General features: G+C 41.8%; 1 protein-coding gene across 9 annotated transcripts in view; it reads right to left on the reverse strand.

Moving 5' to 3' along the window:
* The window catches only part of lrp8 (low density lipoprotein receptor-related protein 8, apolipoprotein e receptor), a 162153-nt gene extending 148849 nt beyond the window's left edge, over nucleotides 1-13304 (reverse strand). For all 9 annotated transcript variants that reach the window (XM_034147156.1, XM_034147154.1, XM_034147152.1 and 6 more), the window contains exons 1-2: nucleotides 13093-13304; nucleotides 12021-12146 (exon numbers count right to left, since the gene is read on the reverse strand). In XM_034147156.1, the coding sequence (XP_034003047.1) occupies nucleotides 12021-12146; nucleotides 13093-13159 (193 nt within the window). In that variant the 5' untranslated portion in view covers nucleotides 13160-13304. The remainder of the gene's footprint in view (nucleotides 1-12020; nucleotides 12147-13092) is intronic.
* Nucleotides 13305-15495: the final 2191 nt, after the last annotated feature.

Here is a 15495-nt window from a genome sequence, read left to right on the forward strand (position 1 = left end):
AACAAACAAAGAGGAAAAACACTTTTCTACAGAGCCGATTATTTGGTTTTTGAGTATGTGAAAGAAAAGGTCATGGTTATAATTATTCAACCTGCTACAGCAGCCAATAAGATGATGCTAAAGTGAGTGCATGTGTGTGTGTGTCTCTCTTCCTCCTACTAAACCCAGTGTAAAATGTTTATGCTTTATTTAATCTTACTAAACCTCTGAGACCTGTCTAATGCAAACAAACAGCAACAGCAACACGAGCAGACAAACACAAAAGGCTTTAGGACACGCTGTTTCTAGTTGAAATGATATGTAAGCATGTGTTTCTGTTAAATATACACACAGATTTTAAAAAGCTAATGAAAACACGGTGACCTCTGTGAATATAAGCAAGAAAATGTGTATGAAAATTCATGCAAAGAGTATTGAACCCAACAGGATAATGCAGATGTTGCATGCAAGGTCACAGCACTATTCATTATGCTCACACACACACACAAAAGCAATTGTCCATGCATCTTTTTTTAAGTGTGTGTGTGAGAGAGAGGGGGCCCCATTGAGAAAGTGTCACCCTGCTTCCAAACATTCATGCGCTGCGGCAATGACACATAATAGGGTGTGGGGGTGGATGGCACAGAGAGAGAGTGTGGTCCCTGGTTTAACGCCATGTGAACACATGCCAGAAAGAAGAAAGACAGAAAAGAAATGAAGGAAGGATGTAGGGAGAGGACGAATAGGAAAGTAGATCTGGTGAAACATCTTTCCTTCACTATGTAACAATCACACATCGTATTCCCCCCACCAGAACATGCTCTCTACATTTGGCTCATCCAAACAACGTCGCATCTTTAAACTGTGAGTTGAAAGCTTTGCAAAGCAGCCAACATCCAAAATAGCTAAAGTAAGTTTTGAACGTCAATGCGTCCTGAGAGACTCTGAATGCTGCTCCAGCAGCTATCAGCCTTTTTATTTTTAAATCAAACACACTTTCAATAATCCCGACGCCGTGAGAGGAAGGACTTTTTAAGCAGGAGTTTCTGAGGAAAGTCAAAACAGGAGATGTTTTAGTTTTTTCTCATTCAGCAATGGAAATGTGGTCCTTACCATTGATTCCTATAGACCATTTCCTCACCCTTTATTCTCCCCCATCCCCTTCCTGTTGACAGTGTCACTGTGCTGTTATAATAAAGCAAGCTACAGCTAAAAGTCGTATATTATGTGTATCCACAAAACATAGGCTCTGTGCGATTTTGTGTCACACTAGCCGTTTTTCTGATAACCGGTATTACTGAGCACCAGCTATATCATCAAAGAGTGAATCCCCCTTCCTCCACTACCTCACCCCACCATCCTGCCACGAATGACAAGCAAAATCCCCTCAAGGTAAAAGACCGGTTCGCAGGCTTAGGAGCAGGCACGGCATGTGTATAAAGGAGATATGTTGTGTGTGCCTGTAATCTACATTAACAGCTTCATTCAAATGGAGGTAAGAGGACAGGAAGAAAAATGTGAGAGAAAAAGTTCAAAATAAGGACAAAAGTGAGCAAGGTGTAGGGCAGGAATAAACATGGAGTGGAAAATATGAAAATATGTTGAGGATGTCAACTTAAAGGAGAGGTGTCATGCTTTTCCGGTTATTACCCGTCCCCTTGTGTGTTATGAAGGTTTTTATGCATGTAAACGGTGTGCAGAGTCAAAACCCTCAAAGTACACCCTGTAGCGAGTAAAACTGTAACACAGAAAATACCTCCCCAAAACGCCTCGTTGGAGATACGTCATTGTCCATTTGATTCTTCCGGGGTACGGCATGATGTCATGCCGTACCCGGAACGAAATGGACCAATCCGTGGAGCCGTTACGTTACGTCCGCGGAGCCGTTACGTTAAGCCCCCGCTGATTGGTCCAAATTGACCAATCCACGGACTTCCTCACACACACACATCTGTGTGCAGGGAGCAGACAGCTCAGCTGATTTCTCCTCCCTGGCTGCAGGCTGATAACAGACAGTTGGGATCGCGGCGAAATTCTCTCAAAATCAAGCCACACTTATTGTTTTTACTTCGGCTGTGAGTTTGTGTGTGCTGAGGATGAGTTTGGCTGTGTTTCGCTATGTATCCTAAACAAGGAAACAACACCTCCACGGAGCTCAGTGCGATTCACAACGTCCCGACCAATCAGAGCACACTGTGCTCACAGGGAGGGTGGGGGCTGGAGCGTTTGGAGCTACAACGAGCCGTTAAAGGCAGATAGTGAAATTCAGTGAATACACGTAGTTTACAGAGATGCTGTATGAGAAACCAATGTGAGTTTGGAAAAATGCACAGTATAAATCTATTCTAGTAGACCTCAACAATGGAATTATGATCAGTGGAAATGGCCATGACACCTCTCCTTTAACTTTTTCAAGTTGGTAATCCTCAAGTTCCTTTTTTAGCTGATTATGTCCTTGATCAAGTCAACATTTTGGTTACTGTTTTCTGGTCAGTTATAGTAAGGCTTTAACTGTCCTATCTTTTTCTATATATGGAGTTTATGTTAGAATTTCTTTTTAATTTTTGCTATTGCAGCTTGATATAATCTGTAGATGCAAAATTCACTGGTGATTGAAAAGGAGAATAATTATAATCATGTTTTAAATTATGTTTAACTTTGTAAAAAATAAATTCTGACACTCAAAAAAATGATGGGAACAGGTGCTTTATTTTTTACTATTATGGCTGCTTAATTTACAACTAAACTGTCCATAAATATTACAATTAGAAGAGAACAGCTCTGCAATTTAGCTTCGGCCCATTAGACTTGAATAAGCTCAAACAGCTTTGTGTGTGTTATTAGGATGTTGGATGTTTAAGCATCTGCATCAGTGTTTTGTGCTGCCTAATGATACGGATGATATAAACATGAGATGTGAATTCATATACTCTTTCTGAGACCTTTCCCTTTTTTGACCTCCTCAAAAAAATTGACATCAGCAGGTGTGAAAAATCTAGTTTCATCCATCCGAAAACAGACAGGACAAATGCTTAACATAGTGCACAAACACACCACATTGACAACAACCCTAACTCTTATTTGTACCTAACTGATTTCCTGCTCCACTGCAACGGTGGGTGGAAAATACCTGGTTTTATTTGCAAAGAAAGACTGGAGCAAGGTAAGATGTAATAAATCAAACTGTGCAAACCAGCAGTTAGTTATTCAGTCGAAGACAAAGACTGAGAATAGAGGAACGAGAAATTGTAGAAAACACAAGAGGAGCAGAATTTAGAGCAACAGAGCGGGACAAATGAAACAAAAAGTAGAGTATTAAGAAAGAAATGAAACCCAACAGAGGAAGAATTGAGGAATAGCAACTGGAGAAGGAAAAATTGAAGCAATATCATCAGAAAAGGGAGTCAGACTAGACTCGATTCCTTCCCTTCCCCTTCACTTTGTAACTTCCATGTAAAACTTCGGATGAAAACTTTTGACATGCAGCACTCAAGGGCCCTATCTCGGTGTCAGCCCAGCAGACGGTATTAGCAGCCATGTTTTATTCATCAGCATTCTTAGTTGTCGTTACATACGCCGCTCCCTGCTGCATTTACAAGACGACAGAACGCAAGGTGAAAAACAGGATTACAGCAAATGTAAATAATAAAATGGAGGCACATTAAATTATTCGGTTAATCTGAGCCGGGGATTAATGCGATGATACCCTGTCAGACACGGCTGAGTTTGGGGGGGGGGGGGGGGGGGGGGGGGGGGTAACAACAGCACAACACAACAACACAGGCACAGAGAGACACACAGCTAAACATGCACACATGGTGGGGGAAAAGGATTGAAGTGTTATCAGAGTTTGACTTTGAACAATAAGTGACTTTGCAGCGGAGCAGAAGAACAACACAAGGTAATCTGTGGAAAATGGAAAAGCTCATTCTGACAACATTAGACAGAAGGGATTTGTATGCAGAAAGGTGGAGAAACTAAGAGGGCAGAAGAGAAAGAACCAACATTGAATGTTACCTTTCAGGCTGGCAGAATCCACCCTCTTTACTCTAGCTGTACAAAGTTTCTTCCTGTTTATGGACACAAACTTCCCCCAACTAACTTTTTATTTTCTCCTCTCATTCTGCACTCTTACCCTGCATAATTGTAACAGTCTATTACTTTTTAGCATTGATAATCAGGCCAGTTAAAGTTATTAAATGTTCACAGCAAATATCAGCCATATTGTACCTCAGCTAAAGGCCTTGGGCAACACGTCAGTTTGTAAGAAAGTGGAAGTGAGAGTTTGTGTGATATTCAGTTTTTCCAATAAAAGGTATTATGTAACATTTTAGTACGGTTAAATACATAGCCAATAAATGATAAAGAACAACAGATTTAATACTGTAACCTCTTCAAGGAAATCTTTAAGAGTACGCTAAATATCTCTCTGTCTACCTCTGTTTTCGGTAGCTCCCCTGAGGGCTCTTTAGCAGATGCAATGCTCCACTATGTTCATTATCTAGGTGACTTTTTGTGCAGGGAAGTTTATATACAGTGGGTTTATTAATCTAAACAGTTACTCTGTGTCTCTGGAAAGACGTGGCTGAGAGTTGTGGCCGTGAAAAAAAGATTAAAATGATCTAAAACAAGCTGAAAGGCTGCATAAAGCTGAAGGGTACTGCACAGTTTGGCGACAATCAGTGACTCCTTTCAAATGTACACAGTCATAGATCATCTGAGCTAGTACTGATGAGCTGTAATTTTTTGCTATCGGCAAAAAAAATGTGTGTGTGTGAGTTTTTGTGTGTGTGTCATACACTTTACTATACACTGAGAAACAGGAATGAGTACTCAGGCAGAGGCAACACTCGATAGAACTTTCTATCTTGCTTTCTGTAACACACACACACTTCTTATGGTGCAGATTCAAACCCACTGAGACACTTACTAATTGGATTAGAAGTATGAAGATAGAGAACACACACACACACACACACACACACACACACACACACACACACACACACACACACACACCACACACACACACACCACACACACACACACACACACACACCACACACACACACCACACACACACACACACACACACACACACACACACACACACACACACACCACACACACCACACACACACACACACACAACCCCACACACACACACACACACACACACACACACACACACACACACAACACACACACACACACCACACACACACACACACACACACACACACACCACACACACACACACACACACACACACACACACACACACACACACACACCCACCTCCCTGTAGGTGTGCTATTTGTTGTACCCCTGCCCTACGTGTCAATGCATAACTATAACTCAAAAAGTCCAGAGAAAACGAGAGGGGTAACAAAAGCAGGAATCGGGAGATGGAAAGGTAACGATAGGTAGAAAGCGGACAAAAATGGCCACAGAGAGAGAGAGTGCCTCAGGCAAGCACTGACCTCAGCTAAAATTACCCCGCTGCTGTTTTGCATCGCTGCTGTTTTGCATCGCTGCACCCAAAACCTATTCAAAACACCAGGTATTGTTATCTTGTAGAGCATGATACAGTGTCTGACAAGGTGATGCCCTACCTTATTTTGGGCGTGTCATCTGTCAGACTGACAATGCTGCAAAAGTCTACTTGATATTATTTATAATCAATCTCCGAGAAGTGTATCATGGTATAAAGAACATTGGCCAGCTGGAAGCCTTATCTTTTAATGTGTTATCAGGACAGGGGAGAGCATCATGTTCATAAGAAGCCTGATGTTTGTGATTAAAATGTTTTTTTACTGATGATAGAACAAAGTAATGCAACTTTAATAAAGCTCCAACATGGCTGATGAAATTAGGCCTGTTTTTATTCTGTTCTTGGAACAAGTTCCCCAACCTTAGGTCATTACCAACCAACTTTAATTCCTTGGGAACCAGAGAAAAATAAATGTTATCGTTTATTTCCTGTGATTTTTTCGAAACTCCTAAACAGAACTGTCAGATGCATTGGACACACCTAAAACCTCAGCGTTTAGCTTCAAATCTGTCAAAAGTTATCATTTCCTTCTACATTAGTGTCCGACTGTCATCCAACGTAAACCAGTATACGTAAAAGTGTAAGCATTGGGGCTAAGGATTTATCAGCAAAAACGTGGAGTTTCTATTTTTGTTCTCATCACTTAAATCAGTGGTTCTCAAAAGCTGCCCCTAATGTGCAGGGAAGTTATTGTATAGACTAAAACTATAAAAATAAGACTCAAGTTGCATATAAACTGAATTATCCTTTGTCAGGCGAGTCAACCGAGCCAATTCTACTCAAAGCTGCTCTTTTTTTCCTCAAGTGACATGTGTTTTTTGTGTTGTCATCTGTTTGTAAAATGCTTTCTCTTGGCATAAAAAACTGATATATTTGCTTGCACATACAGTTATATACAAGTACACAAACACACACACAAATAAAGTCCCACAGTGCCTCAGTAGTAACTGAGCACAGCAGTGGGGTTTTTCTCTGGAGACTAGCACTACAGCTGCTCACACTCCTGATATATACGCGCATGCACACGCACACACCTTTTCCTTGGTCCAATAAAAAAAAAATGGAGTGGTGTACCATCATATGCTTGTCTATGTGGCTGTTAACAGGCATAAGTGTGTATGAGCTTTTGATGGTTGGACACAACAGAATACAAAATATTACCTCCTCAAAAGAAGTATTGAGTAAATGATCAGTGATAGCTTCCTTTTAGAAGCATTTTATCAGTCTTGCCTCACAGCCCTGCTACTACACACTCCATGTGTCCATATGTGTGTTTGTGTGTAATGGATTAAGCTGCTGGTCCCTTTGACCTCATATCCCTATTAAAAGTCTGACCCCAGCTGTGCTACAGCGAGCAGTGGGTGTGTTGTTGTGCGACTGTGTCAGCAGGTGATCAAAATGTGTTTCTGTGAACCTATCAGTACAATGCCTTTTATGCCTCAAGCACTTTTCTGTGGTCTCTTATTACAGTGTGCGTGTGTGTGTGTGCGTGCGTGAGCCCTGCCCTCGCACACACTCATATAGAGAGCAGTGGCGTGAAATGTGTTGTGATGTCTCTTCTATGGGACGCTGGTCTCAGACTGAAGAGGAGACGCTCCCCTTCTTAGACTGCTCAGACTCATTGTTCTGCTGTGACACACACACACGCAGAAACCCTAAGCTAAAATATCTTTCTTCCCAGCCTTACAGTATTCTGTTTACAACCCCTTGTCACCATCAAGAAACACTAGGATTTCATTGTTAATTGGGTTTTTTTTATTCACAATTTGTTTTTTACTTAACTCCAACTATTTCCTCATTATTTCCCCCTTGCATAATCGAATGATACCCAATCATTATCTTGCCAACACAATTTCCTACTCCAACAATCTTCATTCTACTTACTGTATTGTATTTAACCAAGCAGCAAACACTCAAAATCTTTTTTTTTTTTAAAAGACATAAAAATGAGAATCCTTGAATGTGTCTGCCTCAACTCATTTATTAACTTAGTAATCCTTTCACCACAAATGACCACAACTGATTTCACAGTTCTGTGTTAAATCATTCTCAAACCGAGTGTGTCATTGTGCAGATAGGAAGAACAATTCAATGCAAATATGACAGGGTACCCTGGTGGCAGCATTAAGATAAGGCCCTATAGTTTCTTTGATTACAGTATCACAGACAGTTAGAAGTGTGATGGTAAAAACACTGATCTCAGCCCTGCTGTATTCCTATAGTAATTCACATTTTAAGGAACAGATGTTGCTGGTGATCCTTCCATTTCCATTATTCTCATACCATTAAATCTATGCTTCCAACTGAGCCACCCCCGCTGAAAAACATCTTAAAAATACATTTATAAAATATTCCCCAATGCTTTGGCCCAATGGGGGGTCAACTTTGGACCAGTGGCTTTCAACACACGGGCAGAAACCTTGCATGAGGTTCAGATATTACATGATTTTACAGTGGCACTTTGGATTAAGCATGTTTAAATCCACTTAAATCCTCTAATATATATATATATATATATATATATATATAGCCTTTTTACGAATATTCCTCAATAAAAATATGGGTCATACAGAGCAGTGCAGAGATGGAGAGTTGCCATATGAATGCATACATATGTGCAGGAGCGTTGCGTTCACTACAAAGAAAGCACATGCATGCACAAAAACCCCTCCACCACCAGCATCACCACCACTTTACCGTCTCCCAGGGCAACAGCAGCAAAATCTAGCAAGAGGCATGTTCAGAATGAAGGAGAGGAGAGGGGAGGATAGGGGCAGAAAGGGAGAGTGAAAGAACGGATAGACAAAGGCACAAAACACAGACCAAATCTAATAAGACTTGGTCTAATGCAGCTGCTAGAGGGTGGATAGCTGTAATCCCTGTGGTGACAGACCTGTGTGTGTGAACAGAAAATAAGATGGGTGATGTGACTACTGACTGATAAACACATGGTACTACAGCTTATACTCCCACATGCAAACAGTTGTGGTGTGTTTACTTGCATATTGCCTTGACTTAATAGGGATTGCACATCATATTTAAAATTCCTAAATTGCTTCAACGATGAGCACACAGAAATGCATGCACCCTTCTACCATGGCTTCGTCTACATTGAGTATGTCATGCCCTTTTTTAGAGATTTTGACATTGTTTTTATTAATGTGTATATTCTTTTGAAAGTCAGATGCAAAGACCAATGACAGCCAAGTGAGTGTTACAATCGCCCAATCAGGTGATGGAAGGATCAGGTGCTTAGCCAATGAGAGCAATGTCATCAATCTGATGTACCGCCTATTTTAAAAGACACCTGTTCTGAGCTCATTTAGCTTTGCCACATCCTCATGAGTGAAGCTAATCTTATTGGCTTTTGATTGGTTAACCTTACCCTCAAGTCTTTACAATATCTGCCCTCCTGTCCTCATTAGCCCCCTTCCCATTCTGCAAAATGCTCTTATTTAACACTGTCCTGTTGATCTCAATCAAATATGTCCCATAATTTCTGGTCCTTCTTCTCCGCCTCAAGCTTTCCCTCCTCTCCGCTGAGCTCTGCTGGTGATATTGGGTTTTGGGGAGGGGGCACAGTTGCAGTGCTGGCATCTGTTCCAAGGGCTGGCACACTGCCAGCCACTGAGCATCACTCGGGCAACCGGAGTCACGCTGTTGGATTTATCTCCAACCAACCTGTCAGCTGATGCTCTTTGTGGGCGTAAGACGAGTGGGCATAACCTCTGCAGCATTTGCACTGCCAAGGTGCCCACAAGAGATTTGAAAATGGGGGGGGGGGGGAGAAAAGCCCCTTAGTGGGCGCTACAATGCTGGGGAAGTGCTTTTTGAAAGAAGCACCCAACTTCCAAAACAGACTGAGGGCTGACACGGGCTGAAGAGAGTGCAAGGTTGGTATGAAGGGAGAGTAAAAGCGATGGAAGTAGCAGAAGAGAGTTTAAGAAACAGCAACAGATTAAAAGTAGATCAGGTAGAGAGTGAACAGGGGAATAGATTGAGAGTATTATAGTAGAAGAGAGCATAACCACATCCAAAGCTGACCAGAAATATAGCAAAAAGACTAAGAGAAGAGGAGTAGGGCATGTCTCTGCCACAGATAAAGTGGCTCAGTTAAAAGAACAGTCTGTCACCTTGTGGCTTAAGTACCATTGTCACATTCCTGTTGAGCATCTCTTCAGCCAAACAACAAAGTAAACCGGTTAGAGGGAAGGAGATCTCATTCAAATCTAATTTCACTTCCATCAAATAGTGCCCACTAAATGTCCAATAATTCTATTCAGTCTCAGCGGTGAATGAGATGTGCTTGTAAATGTCACGGCATTCATCCAGGGATACCCCGTGATATTCAGCCACCACCCTCATTGCGGGCGTGCAAGATGAGAGAATCATGGGACTGGCGTGCTGGTCTCTAAGATAAGCGATTAATCAATTGGCCGCTAATATAACCATTCAAGCAATTAGTACCATGACAAATTTATAAGCGATGATTACTCGGCTGGTTGTTCATGCAATTTCCTGAACGGAACAGAGTCAGTCAAATCGGAATCATGTTCTACTGCTATTTTTCACACATTTCTGGAGGACATAGTACATTTGATTTTCCGACATCGCATACGCTATTCTGTATTCAAAACTATGATTACACACCACCAGCAGAAGCAGAGAGCGCAACAGAAAAGGCAGCCAATTGTTTGTGATCATATCAAAGAGACACAGTATTTGCATTAAAGCATGCTACATTACTCAGCAGTAGGTGGTCATGACTCATACGACACTCTGTTAAGCCATTATAAATGAAGAACAACATTATGAGGCAGGGAGCTAACATCATCACAGCAAGATAAGAGTAATAAAAGTATTTTTTTAAATAGCCCTGTTTGACCCTCTAGGGCAGGGATCACCAACTACATTTGTCCAAGGGCCAAAATGTATCCAATAGAGAGGCGAAGTCCCGCCCATCTACTTCCGACCCATGGGATCTTATTTCGGAAGAATTATGTGTTGAAGTCAATGGGGAGAGAAAACGTATCTTTCAATCCCATTTGAATTGTGCCACGAATTACACATATGATGTTTGTCAATCTTAAAAAATAATTTCCATGTCAAAAAATCAGTTTGTCGTAAAACTGTTGAAATATAAGACTATGAAAAATACGCAACTAGAAAGACTACAAATCCCAGAATCCCGGTCCCGCATGCTGGCTCTTACGGAACTGACTAACTCCCCTTGTGTGTATGTACAGCTCTCAACATTCCCAGACTTGTAGTGATTTTCACCTCTTTTAATACTTTTCGCCTCATTCTGAAAGAAAGAAGTGAAATGTGCCAACGTGACGGCCGTCTTGGTGTGTGGTGCGAGACAGGAGATGTAGTTCATTGAGCGGTTTCACACAAAAAAAAGTGTTACTTCACAGTGTTACGACACATTATTATTTTTATTATTTTTATTTTATTTTATTATTTTTATTTTTTTGACTTGCAAAATTATCTTTTAAATTGACAAACATCATATGTGTAATTCGTGGCACAGTGCAAATGGAGTCGAAAGATAAGTTTTCTCTCTCCATTCACTTCAATACATACTTTTTCAGAAATAAGGTCCCATGGAGCTCCCCCGGAAAGGGAGGGACTTCGCCTCTCTATAGACACTTTCGCGGGCCAGCGATTTTTATATAGCCCAGAATTTTGAAGTTGTTGACCGGGGGGGTGCTAGTGGAGCACGCTCAGGTACTGCGGAGCGCATAAAGCTTAGCAGACTCTTCACGCTAACGAAGGATCACTTCTAGGCTACTGTCCCGCAGCTCCTGCCTCTCTGTTGGACTCTGTCGCAGCAGGGCAGCGGAGCGCATAAAGCAGACTCTTCACAACGAAGGATAACTTCTTCTTCAAGGCAGGGAAGGCTACGCAGTACGCAGTCTACTGTCCCGCAGCTGCTGCCTCTCTGTTGGACTCCGGTACTGCACATTACTCACGAGACGTTGTAAAAGAAAAAATGAGTGGGGGGCGAACGCACTAACCACTCCGCCAACGCCACAGTCACCCCCGTCGTGCGGGCCGGATGAGAATGTCTGGCGGGCTGGATGTGGCCCGCGGGCCACCAGTTGATGGTCACTGCTCTAGGGTGACAGTTCTCCTTGTATCAAGAGGTTTAATTAGCGTTGAAATTAGCAAGAAATCTGATAAATTCCTGTGGACATGTGACCTAACCAATGATCCAGGATCAGCAGTTCCTGCACTGACTGTTAGACTAACAACTGAAAATTTGATTCCAGAGGGGCCCACACCAAAAATAAGCAGCTTATCTCAGTATATCTTCACTCATGCATTCAAAAGTTACAATATGGAGTTAATCAACTGTTTACAGCATATACTTGTATCCAGTTAGGTACCAGCTCATATGAAATCCATTTCAAGTTCCATTGGGCAGCAAGCAAAGGCATTACTGCACTTATCAGTCAATATAAAAATACTCTGGGCTACTTACGACAGTTCTCCTCATCGCTGCTGTCTGAGCAATCGTCATCATCATCACATCTCCACAGGGTCGGGATGCAGCGTCCGTTCTTGCACTGAAACTGCCCGACTTCACACTCTGTCTCCGTAGTAGTTCCTGTGTTGTCAAAAAAGTGGTCAATTACTTATTTGGTTCATTAAATTATACAAATGTGAACATTGACTACATGTGGATGCCAGGTTAACAGAGTATGATATTTAAAAGTACCAACAAATGTATAATAGACACTTATGAATACACATATTTGGGGGGGGAATTAAAAACATTTACAGGAATGAGGCAATGTTTTTCTTTTTTAACACCATCCTATTGCAGAGGAAGCTTGACTGTTTACATGGCTGTTTTGTTTGTGAGGTTAACTTGTGTAGAAAAACAATGTTCACTTTTCAAATTAGCCTTGGCTTAGAAAGAATACATAGGCTAAATGCATTTACTGGAATAAAACAGGTTTTAATTACACCCTTATTGTGGGTTGTAAAGAGGTAAACAGATTTATCTCTAAATCTTTCTCTATAGTTGGGCTTCCTCTGATAAATACTGCTGTAGTGTATAGATTCGTTTTTCTCAAATCCTGTCATGATGGTCTTGATTGACTGTATCAATAGGCTTTACGACAATAACAGCTACCAGCAGCGTCCTACTGGCACTTCACCATAAAGATCTCTTTAGGACAATATATTTCTGCTTTCTTGGCTGCAGCCTTCAGCTAAAGAAACACCTAACGCAGATCGCTGCATCCTTTACATTACCATAGGCAACCTTTGATTACGATAACATCAGCCTACTGCATTCACACACGTGTTACTGTAGGTTGTAGGCTACGGATCTTTCCGTCACCAGTGAACGGATTCACCACGCGGACAAAAGTGCCGATCCAGGTGTGAGCCATTGTATGAATGAGATGACAGAATAATTTGAAACACATATTAACACCACTCGCAGTCTCATTAGGAGACGATCCGTTCCTCAGTAAGCAACGATCCCCAAAGCGATGTCCGTGATGCGATGCAAATCCACCTCCTCGCTGAGACAAGTGTCTTACCTTTAGCGCAATGGAGCTCCATGAGTAACAAATGCAATAGCACAAGCTTTCCGACTTCTGTCCACATCTTTAGATCCTGTGGGGTCTACGGTTGTGTTCATGCGAGTGAAAAGCCACTGAAGGATCCCCAACCTCTCTATCGCTCTGTGTGTTGCTCTCTCTGCTGTGCTCCTTGTGTGTGTGATTGTGTGTGATCAGATCCAGGCTCAGCGCTTCCTCTGCCTCGGCTGCAGTTTGAATCAGTGACGCTTGTGGGCGGGATGAGGAGGATGGAGCCAGCCTGCGGTTAATGTAGTAGGTAGAGAAACTACATCAAAACGGTTGTTAACAAGGGAATTTCTAATACTGCTGAGTCACGTTTAGAAAATCACTCCCAAATGTTTTTATTATTAAATGTTGTTGAGCAGCTTCAAATCATTAATTAAGATAAAACAACAACAAACAAAAGCTTTGTTTTAAATGTTACATTTTTTAAGTTTTGAGTTAACGAATATCAATATATCTCTTGTATTAAAGGTGGGGTAGGTAATTTTGGAGAAACCAGCTCGAGTGTGCTAGAATTTGAAAATACACAGGGTGTTTCTCAATCGCGAGTACGCTTGCTTGGTAGCACATGTCTGCCGAGCATCTTGCTTCAGAAGCGAGTCAAGAATACTTCCTGGCATTCGGAAAACGAAGAGTGGAACAGGCTAGCAAGTGTGCAGGTGTGCGTCATATGAGAGGCCCCGCCTTACATCTTCCGCCACAGATTTGGGGAAATTGGTCCGTGCGCAAAGCATTGTGGGGATTTTAAGACCGCAGAGTCTACTCATGTGCAGCCTCGATATTTCTCCAAACGGAGTACGCTGGGCTCGGTAGATTTCCAAGTATGCTGGAGATTGGAACAGTCCTTCGGCGGCACTCGATATGCTTGAAATAGTGGCTCTGGAGCAGCTTTACTCGCGATTGAGAAACACCCACAGCCGGAAAAAATCTGCCACTTCCTTACAGAGCCCCTCCTCCAACACACACGAACGCGCACATGACCAATGAGGGCACGAGATAAGTTTGTGCACAGATGGAAGGCTGACAGGCAGGTAGGCCATCCAGTGATTTTAGCCGGGCCGGCTAAAATGATTGGTCGTACTTTTTACAGTATTACGGCTTCCACAGATGACATTTTGTTATGGATTTTTTGTCAAAGCACTTAAGATATTCATTGCTATGGGGATGTTAAGAGCATTCCATGGAATATAACAAAAAGTGTATCTCGAGCCGGTTTCTCAAACTTACCTACCCCACCTTTAATGTCAGGCATTTATGTCGTGCCTATATGAATCTAGAGCCAGAAGGTTCAGCGCCTTAGATTAAGCCTGTAAACGAAACAGCTAGCCTAGAAGAACAGAAATTAACTTAAAGGTCCCATCATATGCTTTTCTGGTTATTACCCGTCCCCTTGTGTGTTATGTAGCTTTTTCTGCATGTAAACGGTCTGCAAAGTCACAAACCCTCAAAGTACACCCTGTAGCGAGTAAAACTCTAACACAGAAAAGAAGTGTCTATGGTGCCCTAGAACGCCTCGTTGTAGATTTTTCTTTTTCCATTTTCTTCTTCCGGGAAAGGTTGACATCACTCTAGACCAGTGGTTCTCAACTGGTGGGTCGCGACCCAAAAGTGGGTCGCGGACCCGTTTCAAGTGGGTCGCGGATGTGTGAGTGAAGAAAAAAAAGTTGAAAAACAAAATTGGAATTTTTTTTTTTTTTTTTTTGGGAAAAAATGCAAACTTTTATTTTGAAGGACCGATTTTCTAACGCTGTGCATGCAGTAGGCGTTGGGCTGGAAGTACCGGAGACCATAAATGGTTTTGAAAACTTCTGTCACGTAGTGATCATCTTCTCAATAAAACATCTCTGCTGATGTTTTTCCGAGTCTTCTGGCCAATCAGAATCAAGATTGTTGCCGGAAGTCCCCACGGAGAATAACTGCGGTAGAATTATTCTTTATACATCCATGGGTACAACTTCAGATAAAAATGAACACATAATGAAATATGACCCCCGGTTTGATGATTGACAGGTCACAGAACAATGGGGGCTATCTACCCTTACCCACAATTTAAAGTAAGTCACACAGACTATCTCCTCTTTACTCTTCTCTCAGCAAGCTGTCAGAACTAAGTGAAAAACAAACAATGGCATAAAATATTATTAATATGTCGGGTAGTAATAGATTTATTTATTTTCTTCTCAGAGTGTACCAGAATGCGTAGTTTATGTTAGTATTTCTAAAAATCTCCTGGACCCCTCTGCTGGGGTTGGGTTTTCAGCATGTGTGCCTTTTTATATAGTTCAGCTTTGATTCCATCATCTCATTAAACCTTTTTTTAAAGCATACTTTAGTTCTGTGAAGGGATATAAGGGATAT

The sequence above is a fragment of the Trematomus bernacchii genome, unplaced genomic scaffold (assembly GCF_902827165.1).
Source record: "Trematomus bernacchii unplaced genomic scaffold, fTreBer1.1, whole genome shotgun sequence".
In the NCBI taxonomy this organism is placed as follows: domain Eukaryota; kingdom Metazoa; phylum Chordata; class Actinopteri; order Perciformes; family Nototheniidae; genus Trematomus; species Trematomus bernacchii.